The sequence below is a fragment of the Anoplopoma fimbria genome, chromosome 4 (assembly GCF_027596085.1).
Source record: "Anoplopoma fimbria isolate UVic2021 breed Golden Eagle Sablefish chromosome 4, Afim_UVic_2022, whole genome shotgun sequence".
NCBI classification, from domain to species: Eukaryota; Metazoa; Chordata; class Actinopteri; order Perciformes; family Anoplopomatidae; genus Anoplopoma; species Anoplopoma fimbria.
Genome location: NC_072452.1, coordinates 13,933,045 through 13,954,654, shown reverse-complemented (window position 1 = coordinate 13,954,654; position 21,610 = coordinate 13,933,045). Strand labels below are relative to the sequence as shown.

Here is a 21,610-nt window from a genome sequence, read left to right as displayed (position 1 = left end):
ACATTATGCAACAACGAGGAAAAACACTTTTGTAGTCCCTGCTCTGCCCATCCTGTCCACTGACGTTACTTAAGGACCTCAAAGAGACAGATGGCTTTGTGGTTGATTGTAATACTGGGAACTTTAAAACTACATGAGTCCATCAAACTTCTGTGCCTTCTTGGAAAGATCCACATTCAGTATATCCAGTATATATAATATTTCAGCTATTGTGGATTCTTTACTGTTTTTATTGCTTATTTGCTATTTATAATACTTGTTTGTTTTTTTACTATGTCTCTTGTTTGCACTATAACCTATGCTGCTGTAATCCTGTAAATTTCCCTGCTGCGGGACTAATAAAGGATTATCTTATTCACAAGTCACCAATACTTAGTCTATAGTCTTTTCTGTTTCTTATTCAGCTTTTGTTCAAGCCACATGCAAATGGTTACAATCCATTCGTCAAGAAGAAGCCAAATTCCACCTAACAAGCGGTCACCAGTCAAAAGGGTAAGTGTATTGTGTTTGTAATCACTTTTGAAGGGTTACTCAAAGAGTTTTTCATATTTATTTTCCGGAAAAAGAAAGAAGTCAGATCTAATAATGTCGAGTAGTACTAATGTGTAGTGGGAATTGGGAAGGAGTTCGAGTACAGTAGCTTTGTAAAACAATTTGTTTGCAAAGCTTGCATCACAGATGCCAGAACAGGTCCACCTACAACAAAGCCACATCTGGCTGATTAAATCCAATGTTTAGAGCAATAGCACAGACAATTAACGGTAATGAATATGCTAAATATGAAAATAAGGACATAAAGTAATTATGCATGTGTCTGGGCATCACACAGTCTGTTCTTTCAATGTGAGATATTGTTGCTGTATGTTAAGAAATAGTGTCCAACTTAAATACAACAGCATGTAGGCCTGTGGGATATTTGATGAGCTCCAGTAAGCTTGCAGGTGTTTGCAGTATAAACAACAAATCATGGTGGTCCTAAATGTTTACTGCCATACTGGTACTATATATGTATATGTACTATATGTCCAAACAGACAGACACTACAGGATGTATATAGCAGAGAGGACAGGACACGTATCCCACTTCAGACACATACATAATTAGTTGGCTTTGTTGGATGAGGCTTTGTAGAAATATTTAATATTAATAAACCTAATGTGAAGCCATGGAATTATAAAGGCTTTCCCCAGGCCTGATTAAGTTGTAATTAAGTAAAAACATATAAATGTTTTCATAACTAGTCCATTAATTACTGAGCATATAAAAATGAAAATAAATGTGAACTTATCAACAGTTCATATGTAGGACAGGACAATATGCGACCATTAGTATATCCGACACCAAATGCTTTACATTTAAAAAATTTATTTCTCAACATAAAAAAAACAATGTACATGAAACAGATTATCAAGAAAATAATTCCTGCACTGATAAAAACATCCCTGGCAAACATCTGTACAGTGTGGTCTATAAAATGGGGTACAATTTACAGCAGCTGTACTGAAACTTTTTCTTTCGCCCTCTTTAGTCCCTACAGAGCACAAAGAGACAACTAGGAAACAAAACATTTCTTAACAGAACTCCTACCCCAAAGAGACACCCACTTCTTTTACAACAAAGAGCTCTTCCCTCAAGTGTAACACTTCATTTCATGTCCATGAAGCGGATGTCCATGATAAGTAGAGTGTGTCTGGGCAGTGGTCTGGGCGCTGGGGACAGCACTTTCATCACCTGTGTTTGCGTGTCCACATTAGTCACCACTATAAAGCCACACACAGGGCTCTCTACTATACCCTTTCTGGCACCTTCCTCTCCGTCTTCTGCACTGCTCACGCTTAGCACATGATACGTGAGGTCTCTCCCTGGTGTAACAGGCACCAGCTTTAGCTGTGTGTCATCCTGAGACATTCCCAGCGGCAAGCAGGAGTCCGGGATGGATGGTGCACCGATCTTGTAGATGCGGACGTCTGAGAAACGCACTTCATAAGAGAAGGGGTAGAAGGTCACTCCACGGAAGCCGTAGAAATACTCGCGGATCTTCTCATCCCGGGTATCCCGTCTGCACTCTTTGGAGCGCTCCACCACCCCTCCGGACTTGGGTAGGAGCACAACTCGTACAAAGTGAGGGAGGTCTCGTTTGAGTTCATTGTAGAGCCTCTCATGGTCCAGCACCAGCACCACATCCACCTCGAAGGCAGAGGCACAGTGGACTAGAGCCTGGTATCCAGAGCCCTTCACCCAGCCGCAGGTGTTGATGATACAGCCTCCCACGCTAGCCTTCCTGTTCACCTCACATCGCTGGGAAAACACCTCGGCTAAGCATGACGTCAGCTACAAGTTGTGAGAAAAGAACAGATTAAACTGGGCAGAGAAAAACACAAAAACTGATGACAATGCAGACTAAATGTGCAGTTTGGCAGTGGCATTTAGGATTCATACTTTCATGTTAGGCATTGCCAGAATCTTTTTTTCTCACCTTATTGTAAAGTTTGATATTGGTCCCAGGGGTAGTAGAGCCAAAGTGGTAGACCAAAGGAGCCTGTACTGAGAAACCCTCCTCCACGTCTGCCGGGCGCTCAATGCATAGTGCCGACACTGTACCCGGTACAGACACCTGAGGAGCAGAACGAAATTTACACGATAAGAGTGGGATCCGCCACTTTAAAAAATAACTTTGAGAGCGCTGGTTGATCATGATTTTATAGATGAATAAAATAAACATCAACCGTGATGGTATATTACAAACTGTTGCTTAATATCTACTCTGACTGCCATAATTCTATTTGATAGACAGATGGCCCTCAAACTGACGTTTTTCAACACTTCCTGATACAGTAAATGATTGTGTACATCCCAAGCATCAAGTCACTCTAGTCAATATTTTACTAGAAATACGACACCTCTCCTTGTCTTTACTGCCATTAAAGGGCACTAGAGGGCACTAGAAAACTCACTTATTGTACATGTGATTGACAGAACCAGCAATATGGGCATGCTTTGCTCCTACACCAAGAGATGAGGCATCTTAAATATTCTATTCTATTCACTTTGCATGAATTCAAGATGAAAAGTCTGTGTGACATGATTCAAAATAATAATAATTGTCAGCTGATGTTATTCCTCTAATATCATCAGTCTTTGCCGATGTTTATTATAATAACTCCAGTTCATCTTACCCCACTCTGTCCAACATCCAGTTCCACCAATGTTGGCCTCCGGCCGACCCTTACAGCATAGCTTAATAGCAGGCGGCACACTGTTGACTTTCCCACATCTGTAGGTCCCACCACCATCACCTGTGGGATAATTAATTATACAAGGTCAATTGAAATGCATTTATTAAGATCTGGCAAACTTGCGTATAAAGGCCTCTAAAAACAGATTTTATTTTTCTCAAACCTACCCTTGGCCCCCTCTCATTGTCCCTCTCTGCTTGTTTTCTCATCTGTTCTAGGGCCGCATGTGTGTTTAGGTAGAGCAGCATGGGAGTATCCTTGGACACATAAGCCACCTGTGGTGATGAGGGATAGACAGTGGTTAATTGAGCATCTCATTAATCAAATGTCAAATTCTCAAAGCCACACAGGGGCAAATGTGAAACCATGTCATTGGTGAGCCGAATAACCAAATAATCAAAAATAGAACCCACATAAAATGACTCTCACACATTTACATTGACACGCCTCCAGGTGCTCACCTCTGGCTTCCCAAAAAGATTCACACTGCAGCCTTGCCAGGTGAAAACTGCGATCTTGGAGCCCGGTCCAAAGGTGTACTTCTTGTTGCGGTTCAGCTCTGAGCCGAACACCTCAGCCATTCCTGTAAGGAGCTCCAGCTCGAGTTGCTCTGCTGCCTCCCCTGACTCCACCTCAAACCTTAGTTCAGTCTCCTTCTCCAGGTCATACCTGGTGCTGACCTTCCCAGGTACTGGAACATCTTCACTAGTCGTTTCCGCACCCTCTGTTGCCATGACTGACAAGAGAAAGTCTCTGTTACAAATAAGACGTGTTGAAAAAAATAATAACAACGATCCTATACAATACAAGTTATCCCAATGTCTCTAACACTGCAATACTTTTAAAGACCATTACCATTTTGTATTAATACATTTCATTGAAGCTATCAACAATACTGAAAGTTTTGCCAAATGCTGAGATTAAAAGTTGATTTAAACAGGAAGTTTCTTGACACACCATCTCTGTTAACATTACACAAGAGACCAAGCCACAAATGGAAGCATAGTGAAGTTAAACGTCACACAAATAAACACACATTGTATTAACTATATCTACAAACAGAAACATAAAATATTGACATACATATACCCAAACTGGAGCTAGAAAGAGAGGTTTTTTAAATGCTCATTTTTTTTAACTCAATCATACCCACACAGTCAGAGAGTGAGCACACTGTGGGAAACATTTAGCTCATTGGTCACTTGGAGGCAAAAACAGCTAACTAGCTAGCAGTTAGCTAGCCGAAGCCGTAACTTCAGCAGTAAAGAGCCTCTAAAAACGCCTCAAATGTCAGTAACCTGCTCCCATATTACCAGGTGAACGTCTACTGGTTAGTTGTTTTAATCTGTAATACTTACTGACTAAATTCAAGCTTGTTGTAGTTTAAAAAAACAGGTTCCCAACTCTGGTGGAGCCACTACTGTGGTTTGGTCGCAAGATGATGACGTCACGTCCCTCTCGAACCAGAAATGTTCGACTTCCGCCGCAGTCTGGAGGAAGAAAGGTTCATGTCCTCGTTCGATTCAGGTCCAAACCCTAAAAAAACCCTGAAATATACTTAATAAAAAATAATAATTTAAGAAATACATTTGAATGATTTTCATGAAATTTGAGAAGTTCAAACAATTACATTTTTTTTGTATGAAGAAATGATCACGAGTTTGTCTTATATGTCCATCTTAATTTGTAAAGTAACTGGTAACAAAAGCTGACAAATTAATTCTGTGGAGTAAAAAGTACATTTCCCTCTGAAATAAAAAAAAAAGTGGCAGGATCAGAAAGGATTAAGAAGAAAAAGTCACAGTATGTTTTATAAATCATAGTATATGTGTCAAAAAATGAATACCGTATCAGGCGTCAACCTCAGGTTCTTAAACCTTGCATTATCTCTACTGACCAGCAGGGGGCGACTCGTCCATAGCCCAAAAAAACCCAAGTCTGATTGTATGGAAGTTTATGAGAAGATGACCCTTCTTCTCACTTGATTTATTATCTGAATAAACATTGTAAACATGAGTTTATGGTCTCAATCGCTAGTTTTAGGGTCTCCCTCAACACAGCATGTTGTACATTTAGTGGATTAGGGTCCAGTAAGAACATAAAACTGTACTTAAGTACAGTACTTCAGTAAATATACTTACATTACTTCCCACCTCTGCCCTGTATAGAAACAACATTTCTTTGGGATGTTGTTTTGAGTTAAAAAAAAAAAAAACCTTACCAAATACAAAAAATAAAAAAAAATAAAATAAGCTCACAATAATTGAGAAACAAGAAACACTTTATTTACAAAAAAAGATTTAAAAGCACAACATTCTGTTGAGAAATAAGGGGGGATTTGGCAGCACTGAGAAAAGAGCTGGCTCAGAGACGCTCCACTAGGTGTCACCATGGATCCAGGAGACGTGAGCTGTTGGAGCTTGGATCATCAGAGGAGAGACTGGGAACCTCCCATTGGTCACTCCTCATCATTCTGCTTCCATAGACCACACCTCCTGAGCACCTGGCTGCATGCAAGACAAAGAATTTATTTAGTTTAACTCTGAAATAGAAACATTCTAAACACACCACTGTTGTGTACTATAGCCCAGTCTCAATCAGCAGTAGTATAGACATTTATATGGAACTGGGAAAATCCCCATGTGCAGAAATTAGTATTCGATTATGAAAGCAAACTGTGGACCATATTTCATTTTCAGACATTGCTAATTTCATTTCATAGAGGGGTCCACACAACTTAGGCTGAGTTCACAGTGCAAGCCTAAGTGCCCAATTCAGATGAATTGCTCAGATAAGATATTTCTTTTTTGCTGATCGCATTATTTTTTAAATATTGCCAATACCAGATTCAAGCGTGACCTGACACATTTATGAACTGACTCGCATCGGCAAACGAACAAAAACCATAACACATCAAACACAGCACACTATTGTGCGAAAGCAAACTCGGAGGCTACTGAAGTCAGGGTTTATAGATTAATTTCTTAGTTGCTGTGCAGAGAAAGCCAGCAAATGTGTGAGCAGCTGATAACGATGATGAGGATGAAGAGAAATGGATGCTTCTTCTTTACGGAGGTGTGTGTTGATGCAGTTGGAGCCGGGAGTGGTGGGATTGTGCCGGGAGTGGTGGGATTGTGATGTGAATGGCTTCACAACGCAGAATTGTGACGAATGTTGATCACGACCGATGGAAAGGTTGCATGAATCCAGATATGACAGTCAAGACTGAGGGTGCATCGCAAAAAGAGACCTAGATCTGATTTAGGACCATGTATAAAAGTGTCCGATATCAGAAATGATAAGATCCTATCCATGTGATTTGTGCCGTTTACTCTTTTACGAAAAAAAAACAAAAAACTACAGATCGAGTCACATACGCACAAAAAAAAGAGTAAAAAGTCAGTTAACGATAACGGCTGCAGGTTGTGTCATGTGCTCGACAAACAAGCAGTTATTCTGCTCTAGGCTGGTGACTCATAAAACGTTAAGACATGAAAGGAAATCCAAATTTAGGCTATGACACACGTCTCTGGGGAGAAAAAGTGGAAATATACACAAGGGAACAGGGAATTCAGACAAATATTTAACAGCATCAAAGCCTTAAAAAGTATCTTATGAAATGCTGGTTAAAAACAACTAATGAGCCATCAGTAAATATCTTTTGAGCCCAACTAATTTTATGGTAAAAGGTTTAACATTGAATAAACACATTTGTATACAGTTTGTGTAAATTCACTTTCTATGTTTTTATTTATTTTATTTTAGTGGAGAAAATTTCAAGGGGAATAGAAATTGCAACAGTTTCATATAAAAAAAAAAAAAAACTAACAAACAAAACTTTAAAAAGATTCATTCTTGTCCACAAACTGAACTGTCAAGAACATGATGACAACAAACTTCTCCTGTATTCCCATTTAAAAAATCATATTGAAACAACAAAAGCAGCAACCTAAATGTATTTTTGGACAGTAACATTTCCAACATTAACGCTGCTTAACCTGGGTTTAATTAATACAATGTATGTATGTATGTATGTATGTATGTATGTATGTATGTATGTATGTATGTATGTATGTATGTATGTATGTATGTATGTATGTTAAATCCTTGTTAGGTTCCCTCATGTGATACTTTAATTAAAGCAGAACCTTTTAACATAAAAACTAAAATACAGTTCAGGGTATTTTACTTTGCGTCTCTATTTATTACTTGAACAAAAATAACTATTTAATCTGACAGTGCAATACTTAATTATTTTTGAATCTTTATGGTATTGAAATGACAAACCTTCACTGGGTGTCTACTCGGCCTTCAGAGCCTCCTGCAGAGCAGCAACTACAACATCAGGTTGAGGAAACTTGAGCTTTCGAGGCGGACCCTTCTTTATTCCAGTCCACAGAGAGGTTTCTGTAGGGATGTAACATAAGGACACAGTGTCATTTGTAGGAACAATTTAGAAGATAATCAATACTATTAATGTATAACAACAGCCTCTATAAGATAGCAGGAAAATCTAATTATGTCAAGACAATTTAAGATGTGTTGACCTAAAAAACTCAAAAACAAACGCCAAAGAGCAAAATGCTTTACCAACGTCTCTTAAATGTGGCGAAACACAATCATACATGTTAACACACAAACATATTTTATCCTCTGGTGGCTTTTCTGCATGACTCCTGTTGACTGCTCGATAAGGGTTGAATGACGCAGAAGAGACAGTCAGTCTTTGGTAAGATTATACTTTCTTTACATCCTTAGATTTACAGCTTCTATGAAATATATTATGTTGATGAGATTCAATTTTGTGGAATGGTATTAATGAATGGTTGGAACAAATGTGTTTAATTTAATTCTGGTTATTTCTGAAGTTTGAGTTTACATCACATGCCTTTATATACACCTGCTGAAATACCCCACGTCCTAATGGTCTTTCCACAATTTCCCAGTTTACTCTGAGGATCCACAGACCTCGCTATAAACTGTTTTTAAATGAGAAGATGATGATTTAATGAGAAGATGTCCAAAGCTATGCTAAAACAATTAGCCTGAGTAACTGGGCCATTGTTTCTGGTAATGCACCTTGCTTAGTGATAGTATTTTTATTGCTATGAAACTAAATTAAATTCCATTCACCACCACTGGTATCCATATCAGAGGTAAATATCTTGTAACATCAGCAAATAAAACCAAACTAGGTGGATGGCAGAAAGCGGTTAGAAAAATGTTTTTGGTGAACCTTTAATAGCCCGTACAAATGAGTAAATCCAAAAACTGAAATGACGACCCTCGCTCATCCATTAGGGACTCAAATGGCAGCTATTCTTGGGGTTTTCCCCTTTCGTCCTCCTCACCTTTGCCTCCATCCAGCAGAGTGATCTCGAAGCTGTTCCTGCGGGGTTTCTCAGGGTTGAAGACCACCGTCAGTTCAGGATGAGCAGCCAGGAGGGCAGATTTCACCTCCTCAGCATTACGCCCATACACTCGTCAGCTCTTACTGCCAGGAATAACAGATCAGCCATCAGGTTGATGTTATCAATGAGGAACGTGTCTGCATATGATTAAACAACTATGTACATTTACCCAAGTACTGTCTTTTAGTACAACTTTAAGGTACTTTCCTTGAGTACTACTATTGTTTACTTATATTCAATAACATTTTAGGGGGAAATATTCTTAGTAAAGAACTATTTGCAATAAAACAAATACAATAACTTAAAGAAGCAGACGCACTTGCAGCGTAGACTTTATTGCATGAGGTTAATGCTTAAAATAATTCATGTTGCAGTAACGTCAGTTAGTGTATAGTTTAGTCTACAATGCATTATGAGCTTCTTCTTCTTTTATTAAATGATGCTTGTTTGCTGCCCAATGTACAGCAAGATGTCATGTGCAGATGAACAGCGGTTCCCAACTGCTTCTGTCCGCCAGCTTTGTCAGATGGGCTCAGTTTTGTCTACATACCCGTTCAATAGATCGGATGGCTGTCGTGGAATAGTCCAATAGTTATTCCTTGCAGAGAATACAGGAGTAGATCTATGGCTGCATATGTGGATCCAGAAAAGCCTCGGTGATCTTGAAACTGAACTTTATTGTTTGGTTTCATAACACCCTTTAACCATATATCCATTGATCTTAGCTCTTCTGTCACTCATGCATTACTTATATTTATCCAGTATGTAAAGATATATTTCAGCAACTGCACCATCCAGGAAGCCTGACATACTAGGCCTACTTAAAGTAAAGCTGCTACTGGTACATGTGTGATGATGATGCTGGTGTTCAGATGGCACAGACACATCCAGGCTTCACAGCTGAGCAGCACCTTTGCGTTAAACATTCATTTCCTGCTTCTCCAAACTGGGGGCGTGTCGAGAGCTATGCCTTCATGTATATAAGTGTTTAATATCTCACCAGTGTTCAATGACCACCCTTTGGCCTTCCTGGCCTTCCTCCTCGTCTCCTCCGTCCTCCTCCTTCTCCTCCACGGATGGTTTCTCCTCTACTGCCTCAACCTCCGCCTTGCGTTTCGTCCCGCGACGACCTGAAACACACGTGGTGTTACGTTTGTTTTCATAAATGTGTTCCCATTACCTTTATAAGTACCGTTACAAATCTACCTGCTTTGGACGCCATTGCATTTACTCTAAACCTTCGCGCGCACGTGGACTGTACCAAAGTATTTATCCAAAAAGGGATCCAGAGAGACGGGCGAAACCATTACCCGGGAGGTTCAAGTTTTGCACATAGAAACATAAACACAGATGAATATATACAGTTCCAGTCAAAAGTTTGGACACACCTTCTCATTCAATGGTTTTTCTTTATTTTTATTTTTATTTTTTTCTACATTGTAGATTAATATTGAAGACATCCAAACTATGAAGGAACACATATGGAATTATGTGGTAAACAAACAAATGCTCTAAATGTTTTATATTTTAGATTCTTCAAAGTAGTTGAATGAGAAGGTGTGTCCAAACTTTTGACATGTAATGTTTGTAATGTATGTTAAGTTTATTGTGTTTTTGTCTACAACATTTTTAGTTATTGCATGTTTATCCACAGTAAACCAATTTATCAATCGCTTTCAAACGAAAAATCAGTTGAAGACAACTTCAGGCAACTACACAGAGGACACTTTTACACAGAGGACACTTTTACACAGGCACTTTTTTGTGTTCCTCACAAGGGAATTATCTCCTGCCTACTGAGCCAAGACGGATGCTGTTACAGCTTGAGACACTTGTTTCTGGCTTTTATTCTGTTTGCAGAGATTTTATCACAATGGATTTGAGAATTATAGAAAATTCTACAAAGTAACATATTTTAAACAAGTTTACATTTAAAGGAAAACAATTGAATACCCAGATGGTGTGTTTGGATCTTTGTTTGACTCGTCAGAGACTTTTTGGGCCTAACATTTGCGTCATCCCATTCAGCTAAAACCAAGATACACTTTGAGATCAGTTTCCTCTTCTGGCTCTTCCAACTGAAGATCTGTGTAATATCCTCTGCAAACAGTGGGACAGATACATGCAGGACCCAAGGGTCGGGCTCCCACATTCTCTAATTGTTTGCAAGATTCCCAATTGGAGACAGCAGAGAGAGAGACAGCCCCTAAAATAAACAAGTGAGAGAAATCCCTGCCGAGCAACAGACGGATGTGTTTGAGTTCTCCAAAGTCAAAAGCAAATATGGTGTTACCGGAATAGCAATACCCGATACACGTGTCCTCAGTAGAGGATGTGGCAGTCACATTTTTGGGCACTCAACGAATATTTCTGAAACGACGTCACAAGCTGCGCCTGTGCCAACAAACATGGGCTACACAACCTCCCAGAGCGAGGCAGTGTGACTGACTCACAAACACTCATACAATAACTGTTCTTTTGTTCACAACCAACTCAAGACCCACACTTCCATCTTGGCCGTGCTGTCACTTTTGTTCTTGCTGTCCTTACCATATGATTAAATCTATCACTCAGTGTGCCACTCTCTCTCAGAAACAGACAAGACACAAAGACGCAGCAAATCTCTGATGTCTTTGCAGCCTGTTGCAGAGTATTTTTAGACATGTGCGTAAAGCTTCAAGAGCGAACAGACCGACAGACAGATGTGCCCTGTCTTCACCCCGCTCTCCTCTTTTACCTTCCACTGACTCAAGACCGGATGCACCGAGCTCCTGGTTGCCTCCAAATTGCACAATGTTCACACACTCACAAAAACTCACATGCACCCACATATTTCTGAAGGCACACACACATGGGTACACAACAGAAGGCAGATATTTCATTCATAAATCCATTTTTTCATGTATGTTTGCTGCTTTCAGCTACAGCATTGTATCTTTCCTGCCGGTAATGATATATTCTGATGTTTAATTTTTTAATTGACTGATAATGCAGTGAATTTCCCTCCTGAAATGGTTCTTCTAAATCTGTTATGCATTTTGTAACTTCATAGTGTGAACACTGCCAATTGGTAAATTCTAAACTTGAGCTCAACCACTAAAAAAAATGTAAGTTAACTGAACTAAGTGTGAATAATTCAGATTTATTTTAATGAAAAATTGATTGAATTAAGTTAACTGGTCAAACAAGTTCAATGAAAAAATATGTTGGAAATAATATACTTTTTACTGCACTACATATATCTGATAGCTAGAATTACTAGTTGCGTTTCAGGTTTCGATTTGACATAAAAAGAAAACGTAAAGACTGATTGATGCATATAATATTTTGCTGATAATACCTTTACTTTTACGTAGGATTTTGAATGCAGGTTTTTTATTTGTAAAGCAGAGTATTTTTATTTTATTTTTATAACAAGATGGATTATGAGCATTAACGCATGTAAACATGTTGTTAATATAACTTGAGATAAAAATATGCACCCGGAAAAGACCCTGTTTAAGTAAAAGATCAGAGTATCTAAACTATATTTTCAATGTATTTTGAGAGCTGCTATTCAGTATTCTCCTTTTCACTATACTCACATATTGTGTGTGAATGCAGCTCTAACTTTGTAGATTTTTATGTTTTTGGTGCACTTGAAGAATGACATGTTCAGTTTACAGCTATAGGGGTTATAAAAAAAACATTTCAAAACCAGTTGCATGAAATATTAAATGATGAGTTAAAGCAACCTCATTTCCTTCTCCTAACACCCCCCTATTGGCTTTTTGTAAATAGTGTTTTGGTAAATATTGCCTTGCACTGATGATTTGGTAGCATTTTATCCAGTGACACACGCACACACAAGTAGGGGCTCATTATTTACTCAGTGGGTGAACTCATAGCAAAGTCTCCCTGTGTAGTGAGAATCGTCAGTGTTTCGATGATTTATTCAGACAGTCAGAGGATCTCCTCGTCTCTCTGTTTTCACTTCTTTCCTTCCTCTTCTGTTTGGTGAGTTATAAGGAGCAGAGGTTCGCTGCTCCGGAGGCTCAAGTTTCCACGTGATGGACAAGTGATCTGGTGAGCGCAACGGCGCTGCAAATTATTTTTATCAATTATGGATGTCACGTTGAATACACCACTGCATTGTGACATGGTAATTTAAACCTGTTCTCTTCTATAAAGTCAAGAAAAGACGACCATTGTATTGTTATCTATTGTTTCAGTGGAAACACTCATTGAATAATCAATTTCATCCTCCTGAAATTTTAGCCTCTTTGTTATCTTCCTGGGCCCTCTGACGTCAGGGTGTGAGTCTCGGTTCTTCCTATGCAAATAAGAACATGTGCGAGGGTGAACGTCAGCATACACGCCAATGGCACGCAAACAATCACGCCAACCCACAAGAGCCAACACACAGGCCTGGCCAAGACAAGCATAACCATGTGGGGGAGACTGTGTGACAGGCAGAGAGAGAAAGGGAGAGAGGAAGAGAAGTGTTGGAGCGATAGGGGGTCTGACAAAGACTGAGTGACAGCATATGAAAAAACATGCAAACACACAAAAGAGAGGAAGAAAAGGCAGAGGCAAGTAAAATGGGATAGAAAGTTGGGGGGAATGAGTGGGCACAGTGTGTGATAAGCGCTCATCATCAAAGTCTGATGACTTCAGAGGAATTCTCTCCGCTAATGGTCTGGTTGTGTTCCTGCAACCGGAAAAACAGCAAAGATGTCCCATGGCCACCCAGGCAACTGCTTTCTGGCCTAGAGAGCAAACGCCTACACTTCTTCCACGAAATAGCAACTTGGAAGTATAGGAAGAGTAAGCACGTTGGTCACGATTCAAGTTTTTTGATGTGCATTTCTCGAGGTGGTTAACCCTGGCAGGATGAGATGTCAGTCGTCCATTTCTGCCTTCTGCACATTTCTGTTAAATTATGATCATAGTCCTTTTACTTAACTTCAAAGCTGCCTCCAAAGCTGTTTTACGGTTCATTTTTTTACCATTGGTCATAATTTTAGGATCTTAGAGTTGATCTTAGTCTCAATGTATGTAACTGTTCATTAAAATCTTGATTCGACCGGTGTCCTTTAACAATTTTGGACAGCAGTAGTGCTATTTCTCTTGTTTTCTATTTCACAAATAATATCCATGAAAAGTCTAAACCCACATGATGTGAAGCATTGACTGCAAGAAATCATGCTCTTGTTTTAATGAATTCTTAAAGCAAAAGTTTGTTTCAATTTTCTCATCTCACTCTATCCCAGAAGGGGATTTCCCCAAATATCCAACTGATCCTTTAAACCGCCAACATCCTGAGGTCAAAGAAAAACTCTACCCCTTGGATTGTTTTACATCGTAATACTGACTGGCAAGCACCTGAGTGTAAACTTGTTACTGTCAGTACTTTGCAATGAAAGAAAGATAACTGTGAATAGTTGCAGGTTGGGGACAGAGATAGTTTAATCAAAACACAGAATGGTTTGTGACTTCGTTACAATTTTGTCTCTTGATGGAAATATGGCATCTTTTGCCTCTGGAGATGTTTCTGCAACTCTTTTTTGTGGTTGCAACATCTACCACAACTATACTGACAGAATATTGAAAGTACTGCGTGGTACCTTTCTTGTATTTGTACAAAAAGCACACCACTAGACAACAAAATATAACCGTTAATGTAAGGTTCATTCTCATGTTAACATAGTCACTGTAAGCATAACAGCATGCTGATGTTAGCATTTAGCTCGAAACATTATCTTACCTAAGTGCAGCCTAACAGAGCCGCTAGCATGTCTGAAGACTCTTTTGGTTATAAAAATAATAATAATTTTTACTGCTAGATTGTTTAATGTTGTAACATATTGCAGGACAATAAACCAATCAAACCTCTATGACACTTGTCCATACATTAATTGGTTAATTAATAACAGTGATGCACCCAGTATGTCGCATTTGTGTACCTTCAGACTTAAATTGACGTTCTTTGTGGTCTAAATGTGCATGTTAATTTTGAGGAAAGGAAAAGTTCTGAAACAAAAGATACTTTAAGGACATAATGTATGTGGGTTTGAGGATTGATCTGCTGTGAACTATGACTGGGAGGAGTAAGGGAGCTTTCGTCACAGAGAGGAGAAAAATAATGGAGAGAAAAGAAGAAGAAAAGTGAGGTGTGTAATTGATGAATAATTTGTGAGCTTGAAGAAAGAAAAGATTAAAGGGCCGCTCAGCCAAACTTCTCTGAACTTTAAACTTGTGTGTGTGTAAGTGTGTATTTGCACATTTAAGTTTACGCAACACATGAGTGTATGCATCATTACCACAGTGAGAGTTAATCTGTTGAGGGGGTGTGCTGATTCCGGGACACATCGTCACATTTTCATCCTGGCGTGTTCCCCATTCAGCCCCTTCCCTGAATCATACCCCACACACACACATACACATACACACACACACACACACACACACGCACGCGCACACACACACACACACACACACACACACACACACACACACACACACACACACACACACACACACACACACACAAACACACTACGCCTCGACAGCTCATCATAATATCATAATATGGCCCAATATAGCTGCCTTCTGCACATGGTGAGAAAAGTGATTGGGGCGAGGAGTGAACACAGTGGAGAACGATGACCTTCACCAAACACACCCACATTGTCCCATTGGATTTCTTACACATTTGCATACTTGTGTATACACACACACACACACACACACACACACACACACACACACACACACACACACACTACAAATATCACCTCCCTTTTATGAAAGGTTTGATAGGAGCGCCATGATGTGACTCTCTTAAAAAAAAAGTCCAGACTGTTAACTTTATTGAACAAAGACGTCAAAGCTATCACATTGTCAAAATAAAAGACTGCTCTGATGATACTGACAACATCCATGCTCATGATTCTCTCATTCTATTGTGCTTTTATTGTGAAAGTTTAAAATATTCTCAGTAGTCTCAAATTCTATTCAGAAGGCTACTGATTCAACTCAACGTTGCGATGCTAGTCTATCATCACTTTGTCATGGTTTATACTATCCATTGTTATTTGTACATATTGTGTTTGTGCTTATGTGCCAGCTCAATAACTTTTGCACATTCTTTTTATTTCTTTGTGGCCTCCTTAGCGAACGAAGACGACCGTGAAAAACAACAACAGTGAAACACCCCACACACTTCTGTTTGATTGGTTATCTTTTATTTTGATAAAGCAAAACACTTTCCCAACAAGTTTTTGAAAAAGTATCCTTCATGTGTAGAAACTCCCAGTCATTATTTGGGTTGACTGGTTTGGACTATCATTTGGGGTTGACAAGGAACTTCATGACGGCCATGAATAATGCAGATCACAATCAGCATAGACTGGCATTGTGATGACCAGATTGCTCATTATCCCAAAACACATAGTGGAGTCAGAAAGGTTCTCTTATGGTCTTTATTACCATACAATACAGAAATCAGACAAATTAAATCCTTGGATTTACAAATTGTGTTAAAAAAAACAGACAGATTCCCATGCATTTCTCAAACGATACAGTTTTTAAACTCTGGCTTCTAGTAGTTTATCTGTAGGACTTTTTCAACTCTCAATCTGAGGTGATAAGAAATGATCACAGTGACAGAACCAATTACAGGTCAATGTGTAATGTAACAGGACCCGAGGCTTCAAACCACCCAAACTGACTGTAAAGGATTCAGCCTTAATGTTGTTTTTGCTTTGTTCTGTGTCAGTTTAGAAAAACAAACGGACAAAAGTAATTTTTCTAATGGAAAAACAGGCACATACACACAGGCATTTTACGAGAAGACCTAATCAAACTGGTCTTCTCAGCACTTTGGTTATTAGTCTACAACAACAAAAACTGAATCACAAACTCACACAAAAAAAATCAGAACCAGGAGCTCAACATTTGTAGGTTGTCTGAGAGAAGAAGACGGGACTAGAAAACATGAGGGGCGAAAGAGCAGTTTCCACTTTTCATTGATTCGCCTTCCATTTATAATCTAAGTATCTCTTCTATCACCACAAGCTGTCCAAAAACTGAGTGGTACTAAAATGAACAGTAAAAATCCAGCTAGTCTAAAATACAGAGCAGTTTAGGATGCGTGTATGTACAGTCATGATGTGTGGTATTTACAAGTGTGGGTGGTGGTGGTTTAGCTGGCATCTCTGGGATCACAATGTTTTAAATCTGAAGGAGAGAGGAGAGCTGCTCTAGGCTGCAGTTCTAATGATCCTCGCATCCTTCTCCAACTTAAGATATCTTAGATATCTCAAGCTCACTCTGCTCACATTGTATTGATTTCTTTTCACTTCTCCCTGAAATTCTCTTTTCTCTTTTCTCTCATCTCAAGTATCTCTGTCTGAATCCACATCTTTCTCTTACTTCTGGTATCATTCACGATGAAGGAAAGAAATGAGTGCGGGACAATATAAGCAGTGAGCGGATGGTGTGCACTTGATATAGAAAAAAGCTGTCAACGATACACAACGCCTGTGTTGTTTACAGCTGATATTAAAAAACGTCTGGAGACACCACCAACTGTCTCTGTGTGTGTTGTGTCTCTATCATTTCCTCATGTTGTTGTAGGTTTCTGCCTTTGTACCGTCACTAACAGAGTCAGTTTCCATGATCTGATCCCTGCTTTTTAAAGCCTGTACTAATCAGCAGCAGCTACTTCAACATTGAAATCCTGGCCTGCTCTACATCAGCTCAACTGATCCCTGCTCATTACAACAGCTCCACGCTGCCTCGCCTGTCTCCTGCATCAGTGTAGCACCTCCTGCAAGTCGAGGATGTAACTGAAAGGAATCACGATCCAGGGTTTTTGTTAGAGTTGGAAAGAGCGCGGCAAGAAAGAAGGGTTGGAAAAAGGGAGAAGAGGAGAGAAGAGTTCAGCCAAAGAGGAAATAGAAGGAGAATGTGACTATGGAGAGGGAGAGGGAGAGGAGGTGGAGGAGGGATGGGGTGCTGGGTAAGGAGGACGACGAGGGGAAGGCTGGGTTGTTATAGCCTGGGGGGCACTCTAGCTCGAAGCAGGGCATGGAGGAGTCTTCGTTTCCGTAGTTGGCCCAGTATTCTTCTTGGTCCACCTTGGGGAGTGCCACCTCATCGTCTGACAGTTCATACTTGGAGGGGAAGGTTTCCGAGGGTGTTTTGGGGATGTACTGAGGCTTACCCCCGGAGAAGGGGAAGGCTTTCACTGTGTCAGTGCTCTTCTGGTACGAGGACTTTGATGAAGATGCGGGCTTGTGCTTGGAGAACCACCAGCGGGTCTTGGTGCTGAAGGTGGTTGTGCTGGTTCCTGCAAGAGAGCCGGGGTCAGGCACAGGGCAGAGGGCGAAGTCCATCTCCCGGAGGAATCTGAGGTCCTGGCCGCGACGTTGGGATGGTGAGGTGCACATGAGGTCAGAGGAGGAGATGCGGGCCTTGCGGAACCACTCCCAAAGGGGACGGGCCTCACAGCCGCAGGACCAGGGGTTATCATTGAGGCGGAGGAACTGGATGCCCTGGGTGTCTTTCATGGCCTGGCCAGGCAGCTCGGCCAGGGAGTTGTTGAACAGGTACAGGATGGTCAGGCGGCCCAGGTCACGGAAAGCCCGACGGTTGACCTGCCTGACACGGTTGTCATGGAGAAGGAGGCGGTCGAGGTTGACCAGGCCTCTGAACACATTCTCAGAGAGGGCACGGATCCGGTTTCCATGCAGGAAGAGGTGGTTCAGGTTAACCAGATCTGAGAACAGGTCATCCTGCAGAAAGTGGAGCTGATTCTCCTGGAGAAGAGTCAAGATAGAAGAAGATTTACTGATGTGTAAAAGTGCAGGAAAATGAAGGCTATTGTGTTGTTCTAGCTGGCAAAAAGAATCAGTGATAACTATCAACTGTGATAGGAGGGGAAAATCCCTACAAAACCATATTTGTACACTTGGGGTATGTCCTATCTGACGTAGCTTCACAGTGGTAATAAGTGACCATTGCCAACTGGAACCCAAGTGAATGGGGGAGAGATTTTTCATGGCAGGGTTTATTGTTTGATTGGAACAGAGCTTAATATAATAGATTCAAGGACAGTCGTACAGATGAGACTCGCTGTCAGCGGCCAAAAAGCTGACAACAATGATGATGCCTTGTAAAAACCTGTGCAAGCTAATTTCCATAGTGGAGCTCCATTGTAGCCTGACGTTTGGGGGAAATGTTGCGTTGTCAGTGGGTTCAATCATTTTCATTTATTCTATCCTTGCTCTTAGAGTTATGTTTGATCATTTGGTTTCATATGACTTGCAGCTTAAGAGAAAATGTGTGGGCATACGCTCATATATATGTGTGGCATATGTGCATGGAGAATTTGGCAGCCATTCACTATGCGGTCATTCTGTGTCATTAGTTCCCTGCAATCAATCTGAAAGCAATCTGTCGTGCTTGATTAATCGTATGATGAATAGTGCTAATTGAACCTGAGATGTGTTGCATTGGTTCTAGATCTAATGAGTGTTCAAATATTTACGTATAGATAGTCTCAGTTTGCATTTTTGTGACTATGTGCTGTGTGCAAATCACGAAACCTACGAAAACAATTCTTCAACATTCCCTGTGTAAAAGTGTCTCTTTGTGTGTGGGTGTTCAGCCTGCATGTTGGCAACTGATGTGTCCATAAATTAATTTTGCAAACACAAGTGCGTATTCCTGCAAGCATCATATGAACATTCTCAGGCATGCCTATCAAATATGTTTTTTTTGCATGTGTGTGCTGGTTTTACCTGCAGGTAGAGGAACTGCAGGCTGTAGAGCTTGAGGAAGAGGTCATGGGGGAGAGTGGCCAGCTTGCAGCGATGCATGTGCAGGCTCTGCAGCTTCTCCAAGCCCCTGAAGGCTCCACCTTCTAAGCGCTGTAGCGGGTTATCGCCCAGATCCAGCTCCTCCAGCACCCTGAGGTTACTGAAGGCCCCGGCCTCGATCCATGTGATGTTGTTGCCATATAGCCAAAGCACCTGCACAGAATGAGGAAAAAATTACGGAATTAGAAAGGAGAGAAAAAAGACAAGAGAATGTCTGCAAATATTGTTGGGAAATTCAACAGATGCACACTGAGCCATTTTTACCTGTGTCTCGAAGCCAAAAGAGTCCGCACGCAGTTCTGTGATGCGGTTGTTCTGCAGGAAAACACGTTGTGAGTCATATGGCACACCGGCCGGCACTATGGTCAGGTTCTGGGACTGGCAGCTGACCGTCATGGGCGTTGGGTAACACACACACAGCCTGGGACATGCAGATACCCCGCCCGACTTCACCACCACCAGCCACAGAATCAGCCACAGAGTCAGTCCACCTGCAGAGAGACAAAGAGAGAGAGAGAGGGAGAGAGAGAGAGAGGACGTTAATTCTCCTGAGAAAATAAGTAACACAATTGGTGAACAGGTTAGCAGCAAATGACCATTGTTGCAGCAGTTAGTTCTGGAGGGACAGACAGACAAAGAAAGAGAGGTTGATTTCAGCTTTTGGCACCAGTCTTTCTTCACTGTCAAACCTGCTGCTGACAACAGTGATTCTTTTTAGCACCGCTGTGCTCTCACCCGTGACTTGTTGATGGCTCCCAGAACTTTGGGGCTCATGTATAATTTACCAGATAACATTACCAAAATCATTCACCCAGTCACTTTACAAAGGTCTGTTGTCACACTGTTACATAACTCTGTATTTAGGCTTTTTAAGAACAGGAAATCTACACAAATCTACTGAACAGACATTTAAGAGACAAGAAACGTGCATCGCGATTGCCTCACTGCATAAAATTAACCTGGCTTCCTAGTTCTCAGGTTGTCAAAAGGACGTTTCCTTTGAGAGGTTTGCGACGCAGAGGGCACGCGTAAAACCGGCAACCAGACCCGGATCAGTTTCGGTTCTTATCAATATTGCAACAGCTTTTTGGCACAGCTCGGATAACGGCGTACAAAGGTAGCCACCGCGGGAAAAGCACATACATGTAATAATAATGAGGTTCCCATTCATCTGTTGTGCGCAAGATTTTCCAGTGGCTCACCTCCTGACCTTAACATGTCGGACTATTAGCAGCGCTGGACGCTGAGGGAGAACTGGAGATTGGGCTTTTAGGTGGAACGAGACACCTTTCTAGAGTCTTCGCACTTCTTATTTACTACAAAGTCGACACGAGCCGAGGAATTAGGTTCGGAATCGTGGGCACTGATCAAATCTGAATGCGTAAAAGAGATATGGAGCGTTTTGGTAAACTTTATAGGTTAGCTAAAACATATAAATGAACGTGATCACGTGCGGTGAATTATGCTTCCTATGGATGACGATATCACACGAATTCAAGCGTCAATTAGATTTTGCTCTTGCTTTTACTGTCAAATTATTTGCGCTAAAATGCAATCTGGCTCCTTTTATAAAAGGATTTGAGAATCTGACATTTGACTCCCTCTTTCAACACCAACTCAATTTGAGGAATAACTACCTTGTAGTTGAATTACACCTAATGAGAGTTGAAATTACTCAATATTTAAGTCTAACACTGAAAATATAACACTTTTGATTTTGCTGTGTATGTGCCACATTCATCTACATTTGTAAGATCCGCAATTGACAAACATGATTTCAAATTTAACTTGGTGGTGAACAACATGTACATCTGGGTTAACAATTACAATTAGGCCTGTGTGCAAAAATCACTGTGCGTAAAAGCATCATAAAGTCTATAAATTCTGTTGTTTTCCACAGACACATAATCACATGCAAGTATCACTGTTCTTGTTTAAAATGTAAATGTTCCGTAAATGACTTGTTAAAGACGTGCACACCAATAAGTCAACTAAATCACAACAGTGGATTACATTCAAGCTGTAGGTGCATCATGGAGAGCAACTCACCTTTAAAGCTGCGGCCGCTGGAGCGCCTCACGGTGCAAAGAGTCACCAT

At 40.6% G+C, this 21,610-nt stretch overlaps 3 protein-coding genes across 4 annotated transcripts; all 3 read right to left on the bottom strand.

Moving 5' to 3' along the window:
* Positions 1–1,393: 1,393 nt before the first annotated feature.
* Positions 1,394–4,702, bottom strand: clp1 (cleavage factor polyribonucleotide kinase subunit 1). 2 transcript variants are annotated; one of them, XM_054597855.1, is made up of 6 exons: positions 4,320–4,392; positions 3,698–3,972; positions 3,404–3,511; positions 3,177–3,296; positions 2,477–2,614; positions 1,394–2,331 (listed from the first exon to the last, which is right to left on the bottom strand). In XM_054597855.1, the coding sequence occupies exons 2-6, from the start codon at positions 3,968–3,970 to the stop codon at positions 1,645–1,647; spliced, it is 1,326 nt and encodes a 441-aa protein (XP_054453830.1). In that variant the 5' UTR covers positions 3,971–3,972; positions 4,320–4,392; the 3' UTR covers positions 1,394–1,644. The 2 variants fall into 2 exon arrangements, with proteins under 2 accessions (XP_054453830.1, XP_054453829.1); XM_054597854.1 differs by lacking the exon at positions 4,320–4,392 and adding an exon at positions 4,595–4,702 and having other exon boundaries at positions 1,395–2,331.
* A 797-nt stretch (positions 4,703–5,499) lies between these two features.
* selenoh (selenoprotein H) lies at positions 5,500–9,964 on the bottom strand. Its single transcript, XM_054598014.1, has 5 exons — positions 9,854–9,964; positions 9,648–9,777; positions 8,588–8,730; positions 7,524–7,643; positions 5,500–5,743 (listed from the first exon to the last, which is right to left on the bottom strand). The coding sequence occupies exons 1-4, from the start codon at positions 9,867–9,869 to the stop codon at positions 7,537–7,539; spliced, it is 396 nt and encodes a 131-aa protein (XP_054453989.1). The 5' UTR covers positions 9,870–9,964; the 3' UTR covers positions 5,500–5,743; positions 7,524–7,536.
* Positions 9,965–17,571: 7,607 nt separating this feature from the next.
* Positions 17,572–21,610, bottom strand: rtn4rl2b (reticulon 4 receptor-like 2b). Its single transcript, XM_054598050.1, has 4 exons — positions 21,562–21,610; positions 19,777–20,003; positions 19,435–19,665; positions 17,572–18,450 (listed from the first exon to the last, which is right to left on the bottom strand). The coding sequence occupies exons 1-4, from the start codon at positions 21,608–21,610 to the stop codon at positions 17,572–17,574; spliced, it is 1,386 nt and encodes a 461-aa protein (XP_054454025.1).

What these genes read in the sequence shown, in the direction of transcription:
- clp1 (XM_054597854.1), bottom strand. Translation starts at nt 3,970, where the DNA reads ATGGCAACAGAGGGTGCGGAAACGACTAGTGAAGATGTTCCAGTACCT. An exon ending in TGGATGTTGGACAGAGTGGG is followed by an intron (nt 2,615 to 3,176) that starts GTAAGATGAACT and finishes TCTGCTCCTCAG; the next exon opens with GTGTCTGTACCGGGTACAGT. An exon ending in ATATCAAACTTTACAATAAG is followed by an intron (nt 2,332 to 2,476) that starts GTGAGAAAAAAA and finishes CACAACTTGTAG; the next exon opens with CTGACGTCATGCTTAGCCGA.
- rtn4rl2b (XM_054598050.1), bottom strand. Translation starts at nt 21,610, where the DNA reads ATGGTGACTCTTTGCACCGTGAGGCGCTCCAGCGGCCGCAGCTTTAAA. An exon ending in CTTTTGGCTTCGAGACACAG is followed by an intron (nt 19,666 to 19,776) that starts GTAAAAATGGCT and finishes CATTCTGTGCAG; the next exon opens with GTGCTTTGGCTATATGGCAA. An exon ending in TGCAGTTCCTCTACCTGCAG is followed by an intron (nt 18,451 to 19,434) that starts GTAAAACCAGCA and finishes ACTCTTCTCCAG; the next exon opens with GAGAATCAGCTCCACTTTCT.